At 33.1% G+C, this 17,205-nt stretch overlaps 2 protein-coding genes across 3 annotated transcripts; one reads left to right on the forward strand and one right to left on the reverse strand.

Annotated features, from left to right (window-relative positions):
* Positions 1-2,127: 2,127 nt before the first annotated feature.
* Positions 2,128-6,385, reverse strand: LOC105340424 (S-adenosylmethionine synthase). The gene is made up of 8 exons (XM_011446457.4): positions 6,205-6,385; positions 5,109-5,309; positions 4,881-4,993; positions 4,568-4,711; positions 3,766-3,984; positions 3,401-3,583; positions 3,101-3,234; positions 2,128-2,993 (listed from the first exon to the last, which is right to left on the reverse strand). The coding sequence occupies exons 1-8, from the start codon at positions 6,341-6,343 to the stop codon at positions 2,891-2,893; spliced, it is 1,236 nt and encodes a 411-aa protein (XP_011444759.1). The 5' UTR covers positions 6,344-6,385; the 3' UTR covers positions 2,128-2,890.
* A 92-nt stretch (positions 6,386-6,477) lies between these two features.
* On the forward strand, positions 6,478-16,967 carry LOC105340425 (UBX domain-containing protein 8). 2 transcript variants are annotated; one of them, XR_004598031.2, is made up of 8 exons: positions 6,478-6,653; positions 10,321-10,440; positions 10,552-10,643; positions 12,575-12,694; positions 13,363-13,488; positions 13,788-13,901; positions 14,620-14,767; positions 15,694-15,832. XR_004598031.2 is itself a non-coding variant. In XM_011446459.4 (7 exons), exons 1-7 carry the CDS (start codon positions 6,590-6,592, stop codon positions 15,850-15,852), a joined length of 795 nt encoding a protein of 264 aa, XP_011444761.3. In that variant the 5' UTR covers positions 6,479-6,589; the 3' UTR covers positions 15,853-16,967. The 2 variants fall into 2 exon arrangements, 1 of the variants encoding a protein (XP_011444761.3); XM_011446459.4 differs by lacking the exon at positions 14,620-14,767 and having other exon boundaries at positions 6,479-6,653; positions 15,694-16,967.
* Positions 16,968-17,205: the final 238 nt, after the last annotated feature.

A 17,205-nucleotide genomic window follows, 5' to 3' on the forward strand; every position in this document is an offset into this window, starting at 1 on the left:
GGGGGGGGGGGGAGGGAGACTCAATGATCCATAATAATGTAATTTTCTGTATGTAAATTTAAGAAAAAGTTTGCTTTGTAGAAAAGTGTAGGCCGCCCCCCCCCCCCCCCCCCAATGCTAAGTGCCTGAATTTAATTTAAAGCACTGAAGGCACTAACAGAAGTTCCTATGTGTCTTTTACTAATTAACAATTTTTAATTGCCAATGAGTCCATGACTAATTATTGGCAATTAAAAATTGTTAATTAGTAAAAGACATATGTGTTCATATTGTGGCCATGACACGAATGTCAGTTGTTATAATTAAGTATATATAGAAGACCCCAATTACTAGCGAAGATATCTCCATTATACATATGTAGCTCGGACCGTGCACCAGTGATGTTTTAAAAGGGAACTTTTGGAGTGAGTCATTGATAGAGGGGGAGAAGAGTCGAGAATATTAGTATGTACTTCGAACTGACAGAATAAATAATTCACAAACGATTTTACTTTTTTTTCATGACCAAGTCTGCATAAATATTAATAAAGCCACCTAAAAGAAGAGAGCAAAAAATTAATCAAAGTACTGAAGTACTGACAGAAGTTGATTTTATCGATAATCGTTTATCTTAAAATCAACTTATCTTGCATGGCAATTAGTTTCTAGTCTGTATTTGAATTACGCACTTTTTTATTACATGAATGTTTAGACTTTTCCGACAAGAATTTCGAGAAACTCCATATGAATCATGTTGTGTAATATTTTTAAAAGATAGATTTCAAACTATGTATTAATAATCGAAACAGTTCTAAAAATCGTATGGATCCAAGCACTATTGATATCGAAATCTAGTCTCGTTCAACCAGACGCTCGACTGTCTCCGTTAATCTCTGACAAGCAAGAGAACCTCTCTGCTTGTCGGAGATTTACGGAGACAGCCGAGCGTCTGGTTGAACGAGACTTTATTAAACTTTGGCGTAGGAATACATGAGACTAAAAAAATATCTAAATTGTTCGTATCATATAAAATCTGACTATTTTCAAAATGTTTATAGATAAGTTTCCTTGAAAAACAATGCTTGAGCATATTACATTACATCGAATTTTTCTATTATTTTCAAGAACTAAGTTTTGTCAGCGGTGATGATTTGTGCTTAGGTCCAAACACTGTTTCACTTTCGGTTTGCCAGAGTAACTGCATAGGAGAGTTGATTAAAATCAACTCCCAAAAATACACATGAAAATGAACAAATTCAAAACCGATTATTACATATATGGAGGAGGCAAATTTGATGGAAAAGAGACATCTCCAGCCTTTAGGGGAAAAGAAACTCGGGGCCCTTTAAGGTCATCTGGGTCAAATGGGCTAGCCGTCTAATAAAACCCTTTGTAGGATCCATTGATTAATTGCAATTCCGGAATTACATTATATCCTATTGCTCACCATTTAGTTGGTTAAATGCACTATCAGATCTGTCAAAATGCAAACCAAAAAAAAATATGTAAAGAGTTCGTGATTGGCGATCTGAACAGTATTCAAGTTATTCAAAGAATTTATTATAAAAGTCTTGTACTCAACTCAAATGTACTTCACACCTAAACAAATTAAATGCGACGGCAAAATCCACAGACACGACTTGTGACGGGCTTTCATATTTTTTTTGTTAACTTCTTTTAACAGTTAACAATGTAATTGTACGTAGTTTGTCTAATAGACGCCTTGCAGCAGACAGGAAGATAGTCAATTCATACAAATTCACTATATGACCATTTGAGCTCCACTCCTAATCCTGGGACCATGGATTTTTGGTAGAGATTCCCCATTTACTTAGATGTCACGTAGGAGACTAGCAAGGATATTTTATAACCAACAGACCTTATTCATTTCCTTTGATTACAGCATACATGCTGTTTCCTATTAAAGACAGCATGTATATCCTACTGTCCTTCACTTTTAACGCTTATCCGACTCACAACTTGAGTGATCTAGATCACGTTGTGTTTCATGAACAAACTTTAGCTCTGTTGCAACATCGGATATAACCAGTCAAAGCAATTACAGATTAAAAAATATTTTTACACACACCCAAAAGAGTTTTTTTTTCATCAATTTGATGTACCTCTTATAGTTTGGAAACAAACAGATTCTGATCTTTTCAAATTTATTGATCCCACATACATTTGTAGGCATTACAATAATTTAGCATCAAGTCTGCACTTGATGTTCAATCATTATATCAGAGATATGTGATGGAATGCAGTCCTTTAAATAAACATCAAGTTTGACTCACATTTCGAATTCTTAGGTAAACTGTAGTAGTTACCTTTTGTTACATCATAAATTGGATTGAACATGGTTAGTGAACTGTATATTAAAACGTTTACATGAGAAAATAAAAAACATACTTCATAAAAAGTCACGACATAAAACATTTCATTGCAAATACTGATAACAATTCTATGCCTACAATGGTAAAATTGCAGTTCCTCTTAAATATATAACAATATAGATTCATATAAATAATGATTATGGGAGGCCCGAGTGTTTATAAAGAATGCTCTTTTCCCTATGAATTTTCATAAACACAAGACAAATGTGTGCATATAAAAAGACAGCTAGAAAATCACACATTTGCAATAATTAAAAGACGGAATCTGAGCTGTACTTGGGAACCACATTGACTCCAGAAGATGGCACAAAATAATGACATACAATACTACATTATATGCTGATGTCAGTAATTTGTGTCAAGTGTGAATATAATATCAGACTCACTGTTCCAAGCCAGGTTAGACTAGTCTTTTAACTACTGTGGCTACCCCTTCAGAATCACAAATGATTATGGTTGTACCTATATTTACAAAATGTCAATAACACATATAAATCTGTAGGACTCCCATCTGAAGCTTAGATAATAAGCTTCTTGGGGACTTCCCATGGGAAATCAGGACGGCCAAAATGTCCATAGCAAGCTGTCTTTTGGTAGATTGGCGCCCTCAAGTTCAATTCCCTGTAAAATAAAGAATGATTTGATATAGATAACAAGTACAGATTCAAAGGATGTAAATAAAATTTGATGATGAATTAAAAGAAGAAAAAATAATTTGGTTGACTTACTTGACAATCTTTCCTGGCCTCAAGTCAAAGTTCTTGTTGATGACTTCAAGAAGTTGTTTCTCTGAGTACTTGGATGTACCATAACTAAACACAGTGATGGAGATTGGTTCAGCAATCCCGATGGCATAGGATACCTGTCAACGAAAAATCACAGAGAATTTAAATCCAGAATCAAACTTGAACTAACATCTCTCCCTAATCAAACCTCATTTTTCTTCTTTCTTTCTACAGAAAATCAAGGATATACATTATAAAGTTGAGATCTTTCTCAGAAATGTCAAGAATAACACCCCCACGTACCTGAACCAGCACACGTTTGCACAGACCGGCTTTGACTAGTGACTTGGCCACCCATCTGGATGCGTAAGCGGCGGAACGGTCCACTTTGGAGAAATCCTTCCCAGAGAAGGCCCCTCCCCCGTGGGCGCCCCAGCCTCCATACGTGTCCACAATGATTTTTCTACCGGTCAAACCAGCATCACCCTACATTTCAAGACAACATTGTAAATAACTATAATTATACATGTCAAACAAATTTGCTGGAAGTCTCTTATAGATAAATTTAATAAAAAGACAAATATTAGCATCAGTTCTTATTCCACTTCCTTGATATTTTCAGATTAAAACAGGCAATAACTTTTTCAGAGATAAAATCTTAACTGTACCTGAGGTCCACCAATGATGAACTTCCCAGACGGCTGAATATGGTATTTTGTTTGACTGTCCAAGTATTTTTGAGGAATCACATAGTTCACAACTTTTTCCATTAATTCTTTCCTCAATTTTTCTAATGTCACAGTTTCATCATGTTGGGCAGAGATCACAACTGAATGAACACGAAGAGGGACACAAGCTCCCTTGTCATATTTGTACTCTATTGTAACCTGTCAAATGACAAAATACAATCATTGAATGAAAGAAGCACATTTAATGGAAACTTTTTCATGCATGATAAATAACACATCAAGTACTGCCTTAAGGAGGCTGGATGATCAATAAGGCCTAAAAAAAAAAGTGTGTTTAGTGTAACCCGACCTAACCTAGAATAACCCCGATCCTACCATTTTTAGATGTCTGTTTTTATCCGATTGTGAATTTAATATTATTTCTATTAAAAAATCTGTTTTTAAATATGACACAAACAAACATTCTTAGGATTCATGCAGAAAAAAATATGATAAAATAAAAAATAATCCCTACCTACCTAACCTAATTTTTTCATCAGTGTTACCCTAAACACACAACTTTTTTTTATAGGCCTAAATAAATCATCAGACCTGCCTTTAACTTCGACATGATATTTATGGCCATAAACTATCATTTAGTTAAGAAAAAATCAAAACATTAATCTTTAAAAATTTGAACAATCCCCTATATCTACAAACAGAACTCTTTATTTAAAGGAGATTAAAATAGTCTAAAAATGGTCTAACCATAGAGCCCTCTTAAACCCCTCTATCTCCTTACCTGTGTCTTTGTGTCTGGTCTGGCCCATTTCAACTCTCCGGACCTCCTGAGCTGAGCAATTCTGGCATTGAGCTGATGTGACAACACAACTGTCAAAGGCATGCATTCCTCCGTCTCGTCTGTAGCATACCCAAACATAAGGCCCTGGAAAAATAAAATACATCCAAGTATTGTATAGATTTTAAGCATGCAACTAGCATGCATGACTTAGGCTGCGGTGCATATAAGTCATGTTCTACTAGACATTTAAAAAAGTTTAATGTTTAAAATCCAGGACGTTGTGGTTTATATATAGACAAAGTAGGTCATTTACCTGGTCTCCTGCTCCAATGTTGTCATCGTCTCTGTCAACATGCACACCCTGGGCAATGTCAGGACTTTGCTGCTCCAGAGCAATCAAAACATTGCAAGTCTTGTAGTCAAAACCTACAATCAGAAAACAAAGCAATAATTTAAAACTTTCAATAAAGAAGTAAGAAAAATGGGCAACTTTGGGAGATTTAAAACTCTCCTTCCTTCACAGTTAAGAACCATATTTTACCTTTGCTGGAGTCATCATATCCAATTTGTTTGATGGTACTACGGATCACATCCTGGTAGTCTACATTAGCTTTGGATGTTATTTCTCCACAGACCAGAATCATTCCAGTTTTAGACACAGATTCACATGCCACTTTGGCATTAGGGTCTTGCTTCAGATGAGCATCCAATATGGCATCACTGACCTGATCACAGATTTTGTCTGTAAATAAAAGCAGTAATAAAAATCTTCTGAAATCATCATTGCAGACCATTTATGATTTAGAGAAGATTACAATTCTGACTTGATTGCATTTTCTGCATAGACAAAATGACAGTTCCGTAAAAGATAGCTTATACAAATACAAGTCTACATGATATCCCATGTTCTCCTCAATACAAGCTATGTTTCATTTTTATATGCTTTCAAATGGCACATACCCTGAATATCAATATTTATCAAATTGGAATGTTTTGCCTAATGTAAAGAAGTCTGTGTTGAAATCCTACCATAAATCTAAATATTTTATATTTTTAAGCCTAAAGGTGACATAAAATAAACAACATAAACTGGTTTAGCTTTGGAATATTTCATTATTTTGATTACACATCTGTTTAAAAAAAATTTGGCAATGTGTTCAAAAATATTGAAAAAAGTCTTTTTTCTATTTTACAATTGCTGCTACAACTCTTCTCACAAAAACAGAAGACTGTTCAGTCAATTAGGTCTAATATAATGTCAGTTGAAAGTACTGTAAGTATTTCAGTGTAAATTTTAGAACCATTAATATCTATTTCCAATGTATTATGTTTAAACAGAATGGAGAAAACTGCAGACTCCGGCGAAACAAGAGACATAAATGTACTTTTAGTCATCGTGCTAGTTTATGGATACATAATAAAGGATCAATATTGAGCAATACCCGTGAACACAATTGGATCAATGTCGTAAGGTTACATATACACAAACCAGGTTATTGTCACTAGCCGAAACAGGCTACAAAAATAAGCAAGTCGGTTCCTGTAAACAAAGACACGTGCTCATCGAGACCATGATGCAACAATAAACAAGAAACGCTTCAACTATCAGTAAACGATTGCTATGTTGCGTTCTTTACCTGGATGTCCCTCTCCCACAGATTCTGATGTAAACAAGAAGCTGCCAATGTCATCCTGGCTGCATTCCTCTGCGTAGTGGTGGTTTATTTCAGTATAATGGCTGTTGCCATTGAGGCCATTGACTGCTGGCGTAGTCATTTTGATCCTACACAATTTTCTACTGAGTGGAAAAGAGGCCACAGTGAAGTTTTCAACGCAATATATAGGAAGCTCTAAGTCACATGATTCCTGTTCAGCATATGATTGGTGAATCGTATGAACGTTCTAAATTTTTATCTCCATAACATAGAAGAGTTACACTACGATTTAACACTATTGGCAAATAATATCGGGATTAAAAAAAAAAACAAAAACGCGTACGACAGAGGACAAAGGTTGAAAAGAATGGACAGTTACGGTGTTACCTTATTGCTAGTTTCCGCCGCCTTTGCTGGCATTTATTTTTTAGGTTAGTGTTTCAATAAATCAGAGATGTAAATATGTCTATTGCAGTACATGTAACTCATGGAAGAATATACCAAAGCCCAAACGCTTATATTGTACATACGTATATGCCTACTTTTAATACATATTTTTATCCATACAAGCATAGTAAATGTACATAGTTATGACAATATTCAATTTTCTTAATACTGTTCAAAATACTTTGTTTACTGACAAGGCATGACCGTTATAAAGATGAAATATGCTTATTAGACCCAAACTTAATACATTTATGTGACAGTCTCATACTTTATCATATATGTTATCAACATATGATTTAATATATATATATCATGCAATATAACACAGACTATTTGTTGGTCTCGAAAATTAAATAGATAGTGTCATAGAAATATTAATTTTAATTGTACAACATGCATTAATTTACCAAGTTTGCCTTAAATTATTTGACCTGGGGAAAAGTAAAGGCTTGCTTATATAGACTCCTTCACGGTAAATGTGGTACTGCTCTTTTGCCAGAGAAACCTACATAGTGTGGTGAAAATGACATAACGTTAATTTTTCATTAATAATAAGCCATTTATCTATGTCTTAAAACTTTGGCAAAGCATATCAATTAATTTGCTCTGTGAAATATTTTATTGATATGTTGATCTTTTTATAGATATATATTTTTCTTTCAAAAAAAAAAAGACTGGACATATTATATTGACCCCACAAATGTCCTGCACAATGTTATATTGATATCAGAGGTGTATATACTGTAAAAGTGGTTACTTACACTGGTCATTAGTACATGTTTTATATAGTCAAACAAAACGCATGGGTATTACCTACGCGGTTGCTTGAAACCATGCACATGAAAGTTTTTATTTTTTTACCATACATGCGGGGGTATTTTATACAGATTTAAGTGTATCATGCAACTACCATAGATTCCTTATTTTACACGAGTACTTAATTCTGCTATTGAATTGTTTTGCAAGAAAATAAATTTGCCAAATTTTTCTCATTATGATAGTTTCCTGTAGTTTACATCCGTTTGAAAAATAATATTGAGAATTTGAATTACAGAAGATGTGTTTGTTGTGATTTTATGTGAATATTAATTCCATGCGTTTAATTTGGACTCTACGGTACAGTGTAGTGTAAATTTCCCCCATGGTTAAACAAACACTTCTACAGTATTTGATCATCATGATTATCATGGACTTTATGATGATCACTCAGAATGCATGGCTATCTATATTGACAGACTTTTCCATTGTTTGATTACAAATAAAAAGATCAAGGATTTATGTACTCTTTAAAGTAGAATGAAGATATTTATGAATTGCAATTTTTTAACACGATTCAACGGACATCAATGAATAGTAAAATGGACTAAAAAAATTATTATTTCAGTATCTCAAAAGTTGCCCAAAATGCTGCTGATAAAAGGAAATTTTGATCAATACAATGAGTAAATCAAAATATTTGTAAATAAGGACCTGGAAAATTATAACATTGATTGTCTCAAACACTACTCAAAATTCTGTTAAAAAATATCATACATCTGTGAGTTTTTGTCAGAATTCAGCTTGTAATCCTATAAAATTAATGTTTTTTACTGAGATTCTCTGAATGTTATCAATATTTTTAGAAAAACATGACACCAGGATTGTAAGATTTATAATGACTTTAAGAATCTACTATATTATGTAAAAATGGAACATCCTATGTTGCTGAAAGCAGACTAATAAAATTATATTTCTTTAAAAGAAAGAGAAGAATTGAACTTTTTAAAAGTTCTTTTTCAAGTATTTTGATTTAATTTACATTGCGTATTAATAACATGTTAATAATGTTATCAATATTTGTGTTTAAAATGATTGTGAAATAAAAGTATTGGACTATACATTTTTCTAACAAAATAAGACAAAAATAAGAAGGAAAACCACATGTTCTAGAACATTTGTTCTAGATTCTATCCTCTAGCTATTGAATGCTGATCATCTGCCCCTCCCCTTCTCAGTAAGCAAAGGCTCAAATTTCACATATTCTGTCGGCTATGGTAAAAGGACATGCTGGTAATTGTAGCTGGTCAATAGTCAATCATTCAGGATTGTTATCTGACCAGGATGTGTAATGTGGTGTGGGTTATCTGTCTACATGCACACTAATGGGGATTAAAGGTTTTCACTAAAGAGTTGAACAGTTCCAACACTACATTACAGTATAATACAAAATCCTTGTCACAATGGCTTGATTTCTGCATTAATATATACTATTTTAATATTTAAATAACACTTCACTAAAATGTTGTTTAGTATTGTCAAGTACATTTTAGTACAATGAAATGTTTTGCTTGTTAATTGTATATTTATTTATTTTTCTAGACATAAAAGCTATAGATAGTTATTTTATTTTCACAGAAAACAGAAATTTAAGATTTAAAAAAATCTTTTTTTAATGTTATGCAGCAATTATTTTTAATAGAGTAATAGATATTACATTTCATTAATAGGTTATTGGTTATTTTTTGTTGATTTATATTAGCACTCTTTATCAATTTTTATGGAGAGAAAAATTTCACATTCAACATTTGACCATAAAACCTTTGAGCATGGTCATAAGCACCTCATGAATTCTTAATTAAATTATCAACATTTAAATCAATATGAGCTTTTAAGGTTTACTTAATTGTAAGTGATTGTTAAGACTTATTATAACATAAAAGAATGCCTTTGTACATATATACCAAATATAATTTCCTTTATTTCTTATGGAAAGTTATAGTTAATTCATAGCTCTATATTTACATCTACCAAGCACAATTTCTTCTATTTCTTACGGAAACTTATAGCTAATTCATAGCTCTATAGAAACAGCCAGACTGAAATCTACACGCCCTATTTATCGATTGGTCGAATTCTACAGCGGCTGAAAGTGACAGGACTGAAATTGACACGCCCTGTTTATCGATTGGTCTGAACCTACTGCAACCTTAGTAAAATCCCAGACTGCACGAAATAATCATGACGATGCCAGACTCAAAGTCTCACAGGAGACGATTTGGCTGTTTCTTTTAGCTAACATACTTTTGTACATTAACAGTAATGTAGTGAATTTTACTAACTTTTCATAATCAGTTTATTAATTAGTTAAAGATAGATGTTAATATAAACAATAAAATGCTTTCTTTGATGATTCATGCGGGTTATGAAGGTAGCGATCATTGCAGGAAAAATTTACATAACCCGCTAATGCGGGTTATGTATTTTTCCTGCAATGTCGCTACCTTCATATCCCGAATGAATCACCAAAGAAAGCATTTTATTGTTTAAATATACCAGTAGGCACTGTACATATTGTACATTCAATCATGTGACATTTAAAGGATCTGTCAATTATGATTGTAAAAAAAAAAGAGTGAATTAATACGGTCTGTATGTTGTAATATGAATAATATAATCTCGGTATAAATTGTATAATGGAGTTTATAGGGTCTGCTTATTTTAAATGTGTTTCGGATTATGTAGACAGTTTTTACATGACATGTATAGTGTAGAATCTGCTTGGTCCAGTCTCCACACATGATGTTTCAGATCAGTGTAAGGTGTGAACAAATGTTAATTGTGGTTTATGTTGTGGAAAGGTTAAAACATATTGAACCTATGATCTATTTGTAGGTCTCCCAAATCCCTACACATTACTGGAGCTGTTTGTGAAATTTATTCTACTCCTTGGTGTAGCCACCTTTTTCATTCAAAATGGAGCATCATGGCTGAAGAAATGGCAGCAAAGCAAAAGTAAGCACAACATCGGATTGTGTGTCTCCTAATAATCTGCTGTAACACAAAACTGTAATATACCTATAATTCTACAAATGGGAGAAATAATGATTCATGTATTATTTGCAGGGAATTCTGAAAATTCTGATATTGACCCAAACAAGTATGAAAGCAAAGAAAGGAGATATAAAGAAAAAATTCAAGAGGAGCACTTAAAAAAGGTAGTTTTAAAATCCTAAAGTTTATATTTGATAACTTTATGGTTTGTTTTAGTGTTTTATGCATTTGTCATTTCACTTTTCTGAGCCATGGAGGGGAGTTTTAAACAAAATTTTGTCATAAATCATAAATGGGCATGTCTGTCTTGTAAAACATCTGAATACATGTACTTCCTGAATTGATTTCTGATTCCTCTCATGAATGCTGTAAATAAGACCCTATTGTAAATACCGGTAATATGATTTCCATTTTGTGCATCCATTTTCTTGTACAGTCATTCACCAGTTTTCTGTGACAGTTATGACATCAGATGGGTAAATTAGTGTAAATCCCTACCAGTATGCTTGCATGCCCAGTGCGGGCCTTATGATTGAGTATTATTCAAATCATCAATGTAGCCATATATTCCTTCATAGTAAGAGTTGTACTGCTTTTTTGCAGAGGAAATCGGCACAGTTTCGTGAAATATGATGCAACAGCAATTGTTTCATTTACGTCATTTACCGATAATTTAAAGATTCACCAGACTATATCAATTTACCTTATTGTAAAAGGTTTGATTTAAAGAAAGAAAACAAAACAGAAACTTATGTTTGTGAAATGTTTTACTAAATGTTTACCTTGAGCTATGATATCAAGCTATTAAACTACATATTAAAAATAAAAACCCCACAAAATGCCGCCAGTATATGGTCTTTAAGTTCAGATTGGTCAGATGTCACTAAGATTGTGTAGTTCTTCAGTAAGGATTCTATCTAATTAATAGTGACTCTACAGTCATGGTTTAAACTATGTCTCCATAAATTATTACATTAACCATTCATTAGCATCTGTCTAAATGATAAGGAATTTAGAAATCACTGACATTATATGTGCGTGTAATTTGTATTGTCATTAATTCAGCAATTATAATATTCAAATCAAGTTTAAAGGCAAATTTTTAGTGATTAATATTTTTATTCTTCTAAATGAACAAAAATATAAAATAGATTTTAAAATGAATAGTTTGGTATTTTATCCATTTTTGAATCTTTCAAAGTCATGTAACAAATGTTAAATGATGAATGATTTGAAGATTCTTACTTCAAAATGAAGGAAATAGTAGTGTTGTATAGAGATGATGCAATTTAAATATATACAAGGCTTATTTTAGCTTATTATTGCATCATATGTTTATAAATTATACTCAAACATGTCAGGATAACACAAACACTTTATTTAATTTCTATGCAATTGGGTCAAGGTTGATTATTGACCTAAATGAAGCATATTGAGTGCAGTCCAAATCTTATTTCTTTCTCCTGGAAATATAGATTGATGCACTTGGTTTTCATCTGGGGAAAACAACAAAATATCAAAATTAATGATTTATTTATCAATACTGGTATATACATGTATAAATTAAAATACAGCATAATGAATAAGGATCATTGTTTATTAAAAAATTGTGCCCCCCTTCAAAGAAGGGAGGGCATATTGCTTTGCTGCTGTCTGTCGGTCGGCCCACCAACAGTTTCCGTTCATTTTCTTCGCAGAGGCTGAACATATTGAAATGAAATTTAGTATACAGGTTTATCATAATAATATCTAGGTCAAGTTTGATTTTTGGTACAATGGAGCAATTTTCGACAGAATTATGCCCCTTGGAGATAGAAAAATTCCATTTATTTGCTGTTTCCTTTCATTTTCTTCGCATAGGATGCACATATTGAAATAAAATTTGGTATACAGGTTTATCACATTCGTATCTAGATCAAGTTAAATTTTGGGTTCGATCAAGCATTTTTTTAACAGAGTTATTTGTCTTGGACTTGGAAAAATTTCAATTATTTGTAGTTTCCGTTTATTTTCTTCGCAGATGTTTCCAAGGGAGGGGGGCTTAAGTGTTTTTACAAACATCTCTTGTTTGTCATTTGTTTTTTCCACTTTACAGACAGAAAGCTACAAAACAAGAATTCTTATTCCAAGGGAAGAAAAAAAGGAAAAAATGAAAGAGGAAGAATTTCTGCGATTTCAGGGTCCAGCCTGGAAAGGGGAGGGTCATGAACTTGGGGTAAGTGTAGTAAAGAAAACCATTTGGTCAGGGACAGGGAATGAACTTGGAGTAGAGTGTAAGCAAAATATCTCCAAATAGGGTAAAGGCATGAGAGATCAGTGCAGGCAATTAATTTACTTAGATAGTCAAGTGAATTGTGGGAAGGCAAGTATACTGGTAGACAAAGTGTAAGTCATAACAACGGTAGTAAATTGTGTGAATTAGGGGTAAGTGTAGGCGAGGAATAAATCCATCCAAATCAATGAATGGTGTATGTACATCAGTTAGTAGTAAGTGTAGAAAAACAATTAGGGGTAAATGTAGACAAACAATTAGTGTAGAATTGGTCTGAATAGGGGAGAATACTGTAAAAGTGGTTATTTACGCTAATGGTTTATATAAGTACGCATTTACTATAGTCAAACAATATGTGTGGGTATTAAATATGAAGATGCCCGATTTACCACACTAAAGTCTTTATTTTTTTACCTACGCAAGTGGTGTTCTATGTGGTTCTAAGTATGTGTGAGTAGTGTAAATTTTTCCCACGCGTAAATAACCATTTTTACAGTATTGATGTTTTGTTTGAAATAATCTAGGTAAATTGTGTCTAAAGAGAGAAGCTAGGACTCTAACAGAATTTTACTGTTAATGTAAAGTTAAATGCTGTATGGTTTCTTGTTCAGGGGTCTCGACAATCAAGGGACGGCACATCTGAGGATGCTGCCAGAAACCGCATCTTACCAGAAAATATCAACCAAGATGCAGCAGAGAGAGCACGGCAAAAAATTAACCAACGCCGGAAGAAACATGTACCAGTGGCTGTTGATTCTAAAATATGAAAGCTCTCTCTTTCTCTCTTCATTTCTCCATCATATTTCATAGTTATTTGTTTTTGGTAATGAACAAGTAGGATCCCTCCATGATAAAATGGACAAATATATAGAGACAGACTTGAAAAAGTAAACTATTATATATACAGTAGTATTTGATGCTTGCAAAGAGACTTTAAATAACCTTGTACAGAGATGGAATGAGGATTTAGTTAACAGAGTGGCTTTGCTATCTGTGTTTGGGACTTTAGCATTGTATATTGGTTATTTATCTCCAGACTATAGAATTACCAGAAGAACCAGAGGAGGAAAACCCAAACTGTACAACTGTCTGTCTGCGTACACCACTAGGACTAAAACAGCGACGATTTGACAGGGAAAACACTATACAGGTTCAAAACTGATTTTTCCTTTGCCATCCATGTAGAAACCAAGGTTTTCTGGTTACAAAGACATTGCTTCCTCAATACCCTCATGAAATTCATGCATATATTTCTACAATTTAGCAAAACTGCTCTGGTTTTTAACCCAAGAGCACATTTTAAAAGATAGGCTTGAAACTTTGATCTGATAGTGCGTTATTTGTGATTTTAAGTCGGTACTTTGTACACTCCAGATTTTGACTTGTGTGAATTATTGGCCTCTTTCAGTACATGTGTAATAAATCCATATCAGAGTTACAAAGTGATTATGATGTTTGGTCAATAAACTGTCCTTTGAACATCTACTGTACTTTGCGCAACAGTTTTCCAGAATAAAAATACAATCAGCCTTCTAGATAATTTTTCTTGTGTTTCCATTATTTGAGCAATTGAAGATTCAGACCATTTATGGCCAATGGTTTGGTTTTTTTTGACTACTGTTAAATGATTTTTAAGTTGCATTGTTTTCAAGGCATGTCCTTGAAGCCCCTATCCACACCAACATACCGACCCAGTTAGCAGTGTGTGTATTTCTTTGAGTTGTATATCTGTGTAGTAAAGCTTCACTAGACTTATGGACTCTAAGAGAAAGTTCCTCCTCCGTGATAGAGGAATGAAGACAGGTAGGCCTTGTGTTTATCTCTCAGGTAGAAAGGTTGCGTTGTTTTCACGTATTTGATATCAGCAGATGAGGTTATGAAACAGAGTGACCCGTGTCCGCTGTCTGCCTGGTCATGTGATGGTCTGGTGTCAAAGGTTATTGCCCTACATTTCCATCACATCCTTGGACCTTGCATCATCCTGGATTTTCTTCCAGAATATGAAATATCATACAAGTATGAAACATTTATGCAGTGCCCTTGTTAGATTTAGAAAGTTCAAAAATGAAAATGTGAAATGAAAATTTCACGCAAACAATCTTCTATTGCTCTGTACTTCATGAGTTTTAGTGAAATGTTAAAATTTTACTTTTGTTTCATGATTTTAAGATGAAATTTTTGATACTCTACATAGAAATAAAAATAGTGAAACTTTTGAAATAAATGTTTTGTTCAATGTTATGACAATTGACCCCTGTTCCTGGTGGTCTGATCAGAATGGTTTGTTTATCGGCAAAATAAAATTAGTCTAAGAATAGAATGTACCGAAAAAACAAGGTCTATCATTTATCAGAAATACATACAAAATTACAAAGAGATTAAAAAAAAATTCCACTGCTTATATACTGGTAACATTGAATGGAAGTTTGGTTTCCTAAACTGAAGTGACAACAGGAGGCAGTTTGTTTTTCATGTGACATACTATCAACATGAAATGTCATCCCAATGGAAAGTTTTTATTTGCCATGACAAACATTCTGACCGGACGGTTCCTAAATGACCTAGGGCGATCGTAGCGCCCCAAGGACATGACTGAACCGCTGAGGGGAGGGTGATGGTAACTTACTTCTGTGTGAGCTGAGAGAGGAGGAAATGTTTGTCCTCGGGGTTTATATACACTGGGTTTATCTCAGAGGTCAACCAATACAGTGTGACTGTCCCGAGATAGTGATTCACACGATGTGCAGGTGATTGAGATAGGGAGCTTCTGATGATTATATTATAATAAATCAAGTTGTACTCTTGTCATGTAAAATCAACAGAAATCTAAAGAGACTGAGGAATATGTATAAAACTATTTGTCATTCTGCAGCATGCACTTGTGTTTCAGTTATACAATGTATTTGATAATTAAGGTAAAGATTACATGCTTTCTTTCCTAGAATGTGTTGGACTACATGACATCCTTGGGATTTAGTCAGAGGCATTACACTGTGTCAACATCTTATCCCCGCCAGAGCCTACAGGAGCAAAGGGAAACAACTCTGGCAGAGATGGGATTTTATAGTAAAATTGTTCTGAATGTAGAAGAAATAGAATAGTGCTTAGAGAGTAAATCTGCTGTTACAATTCATTTCACCCAACTGTGATATTATTAACAATTCATTTTATTTTGTATGGTATGAAATCCATATTACACACAACAACAAAATTGTAAATGAGAAAGCATTTATAGGTGTTCTGATTTATTTTGTCGGATATCGATTGCTGTGTGTTTAGTCCATTGTTGTGTATCTTTTAATAAAATCTTAATATGGGATGCATACGTCACCACACCTCTGACACAGAAGTCAGCCCTGGGGCAGGGGCTTTGATGTTTGATTGGATCTCTTTTGGTTGTATTGTAAACAAGTTTTAATTCATTGAAAATTTCTCCCCTGGTATGAATTCAAAAATTCATTTAAAAAAGCCTCCATGTTATCATAACAATACTCTTCCATAACCAACACCCTTCCCCACTACATAAAATGAATGTAGTTTTACATGTATTTGATAATGAACCTGACAGTGCCTTCTGGGTTTTCATAACATCTCCTCTCATCAGCTGAGTCCCCACTCCCCCTCTTAATATTTCATGAATTGTGCAATCAATATGTTGCATACATTAATCGATAATTCCCACAAAAATACTGGTCATAATATAAAAAAAAATCTCTGTTTATTTATACTATAATAATGGGCATTGATGTACAGTTGGGTCTTTAAAATCTGCTACCTTATTTTTTTTCATGCATCATCAATAAAGTATTTATGCACATGCAAGTATTGCAGCGATTGTTTGAGTCCTCAACATGGCTGTATTTTACTCAAATTTATATAGTTGGATACTTGTCTTGTTTTAACTTGTTGTTTATTTTTTCCTTAAATTATATTTTTAATATGGTATTGGTTTAGATTCTCTTTTTTCATACATGAAGTGTTTATAATAATATTTATTTACATATATTTATATAATAACATGTTTTTATGACATAATAGGTCAATGGTTGACCTTTATTACCGTGCATTTTAACAATGTTTTATATAGTTTTATGGATAATTTGTTAAAGACTTATTAAATTTTATTAGTGGTGTATAAGAATTTGTTAAGGTTGTAAGATCTTTACTTCAAAGATTATGTTCTTTAGCGCATTATAATGTAGCAAATACAATGTATATTGTGGAATATACAATGTATATTGTGGAATTTGAATAAAGACTGAAATTGACTTGGTGTATAAGAATTTGTTAAGGTTGTAAGATCTTTACTTCAAAGATTATGTTCTTTAGCGCATTATAATGTAGCAAATACAATATTGTACAATGTATATTGTGGAATTTGAATAAAGACTGAAATTGACTTGATCTTTTTTTCTACATTACGTTCTACATTAACATCAGTGGATGCTGCAATG

This window comes from Magallana gigas, chromosome 7 (genome assembly GCF_963853765.1).
Source record: "Magallana gigas chromosome 7, xbMagGiga1.1, whole genome shotgun sequence".
Classification (NCBI taxonomy): domain Eukaryota; kingdom Metazoa; phylum Mollusca; class Bivalvia; order Ostreida; family Ostreidae; genus Magallana; species Magallana gigas.

What these genes read in the sequence shown, in the direction of transcription:
- LOC105340424 (XM_011446457.4), bottom strand. Translation starts at nt 6,343, where the DNA reads ATGACTACGCCAGCAGTCAATGGCCTCAATGGCAACAGCCATTATACT. An exon ending in ATATGATGACTCCAGCAAAG is followed by an intron (nt 4,994 to 5,108) that starts GTAAAATATGGT and finishes TTCTGATTGTAG; the next exon opens with GTTTTGACTACAAGACTTGC. An exon ending in GCAAACGTGTGCTGGTTCAG is followed by an intron (nt 3,235 to 3,400) that starts GTACGTGGGGGT and finishes TTTCGTTGACAG; the next exon opens with GTATCCTATGCCATCGGGAT.
- LOC105340425 (XM_011446459.4), top strand. Translation starts at nt 6,590, where the DNA reads ATGGACAGTTACGGTGTTACCTTATTGCTAGTTTCCGCCGCCTTTGCT. An exon ending in TGCTGGCATTTATTTTTTAG is followed by an intron (nt 6,654 to 10,320) that starts GTTAGTGTTTCA and finishes ATCTATTTGTAG; the next exon opens with GTCTCCCAAATCCCTACACA. An exon ending in AAGAGGAGCACTTAAAAAAG is followed by an intron (nt 10,644 to 12,574) that starts GTAGTTTTAAAA and finishes TCCACTTTACAG; the next exon opens with ACAGAAAGCTACAAAACAAG.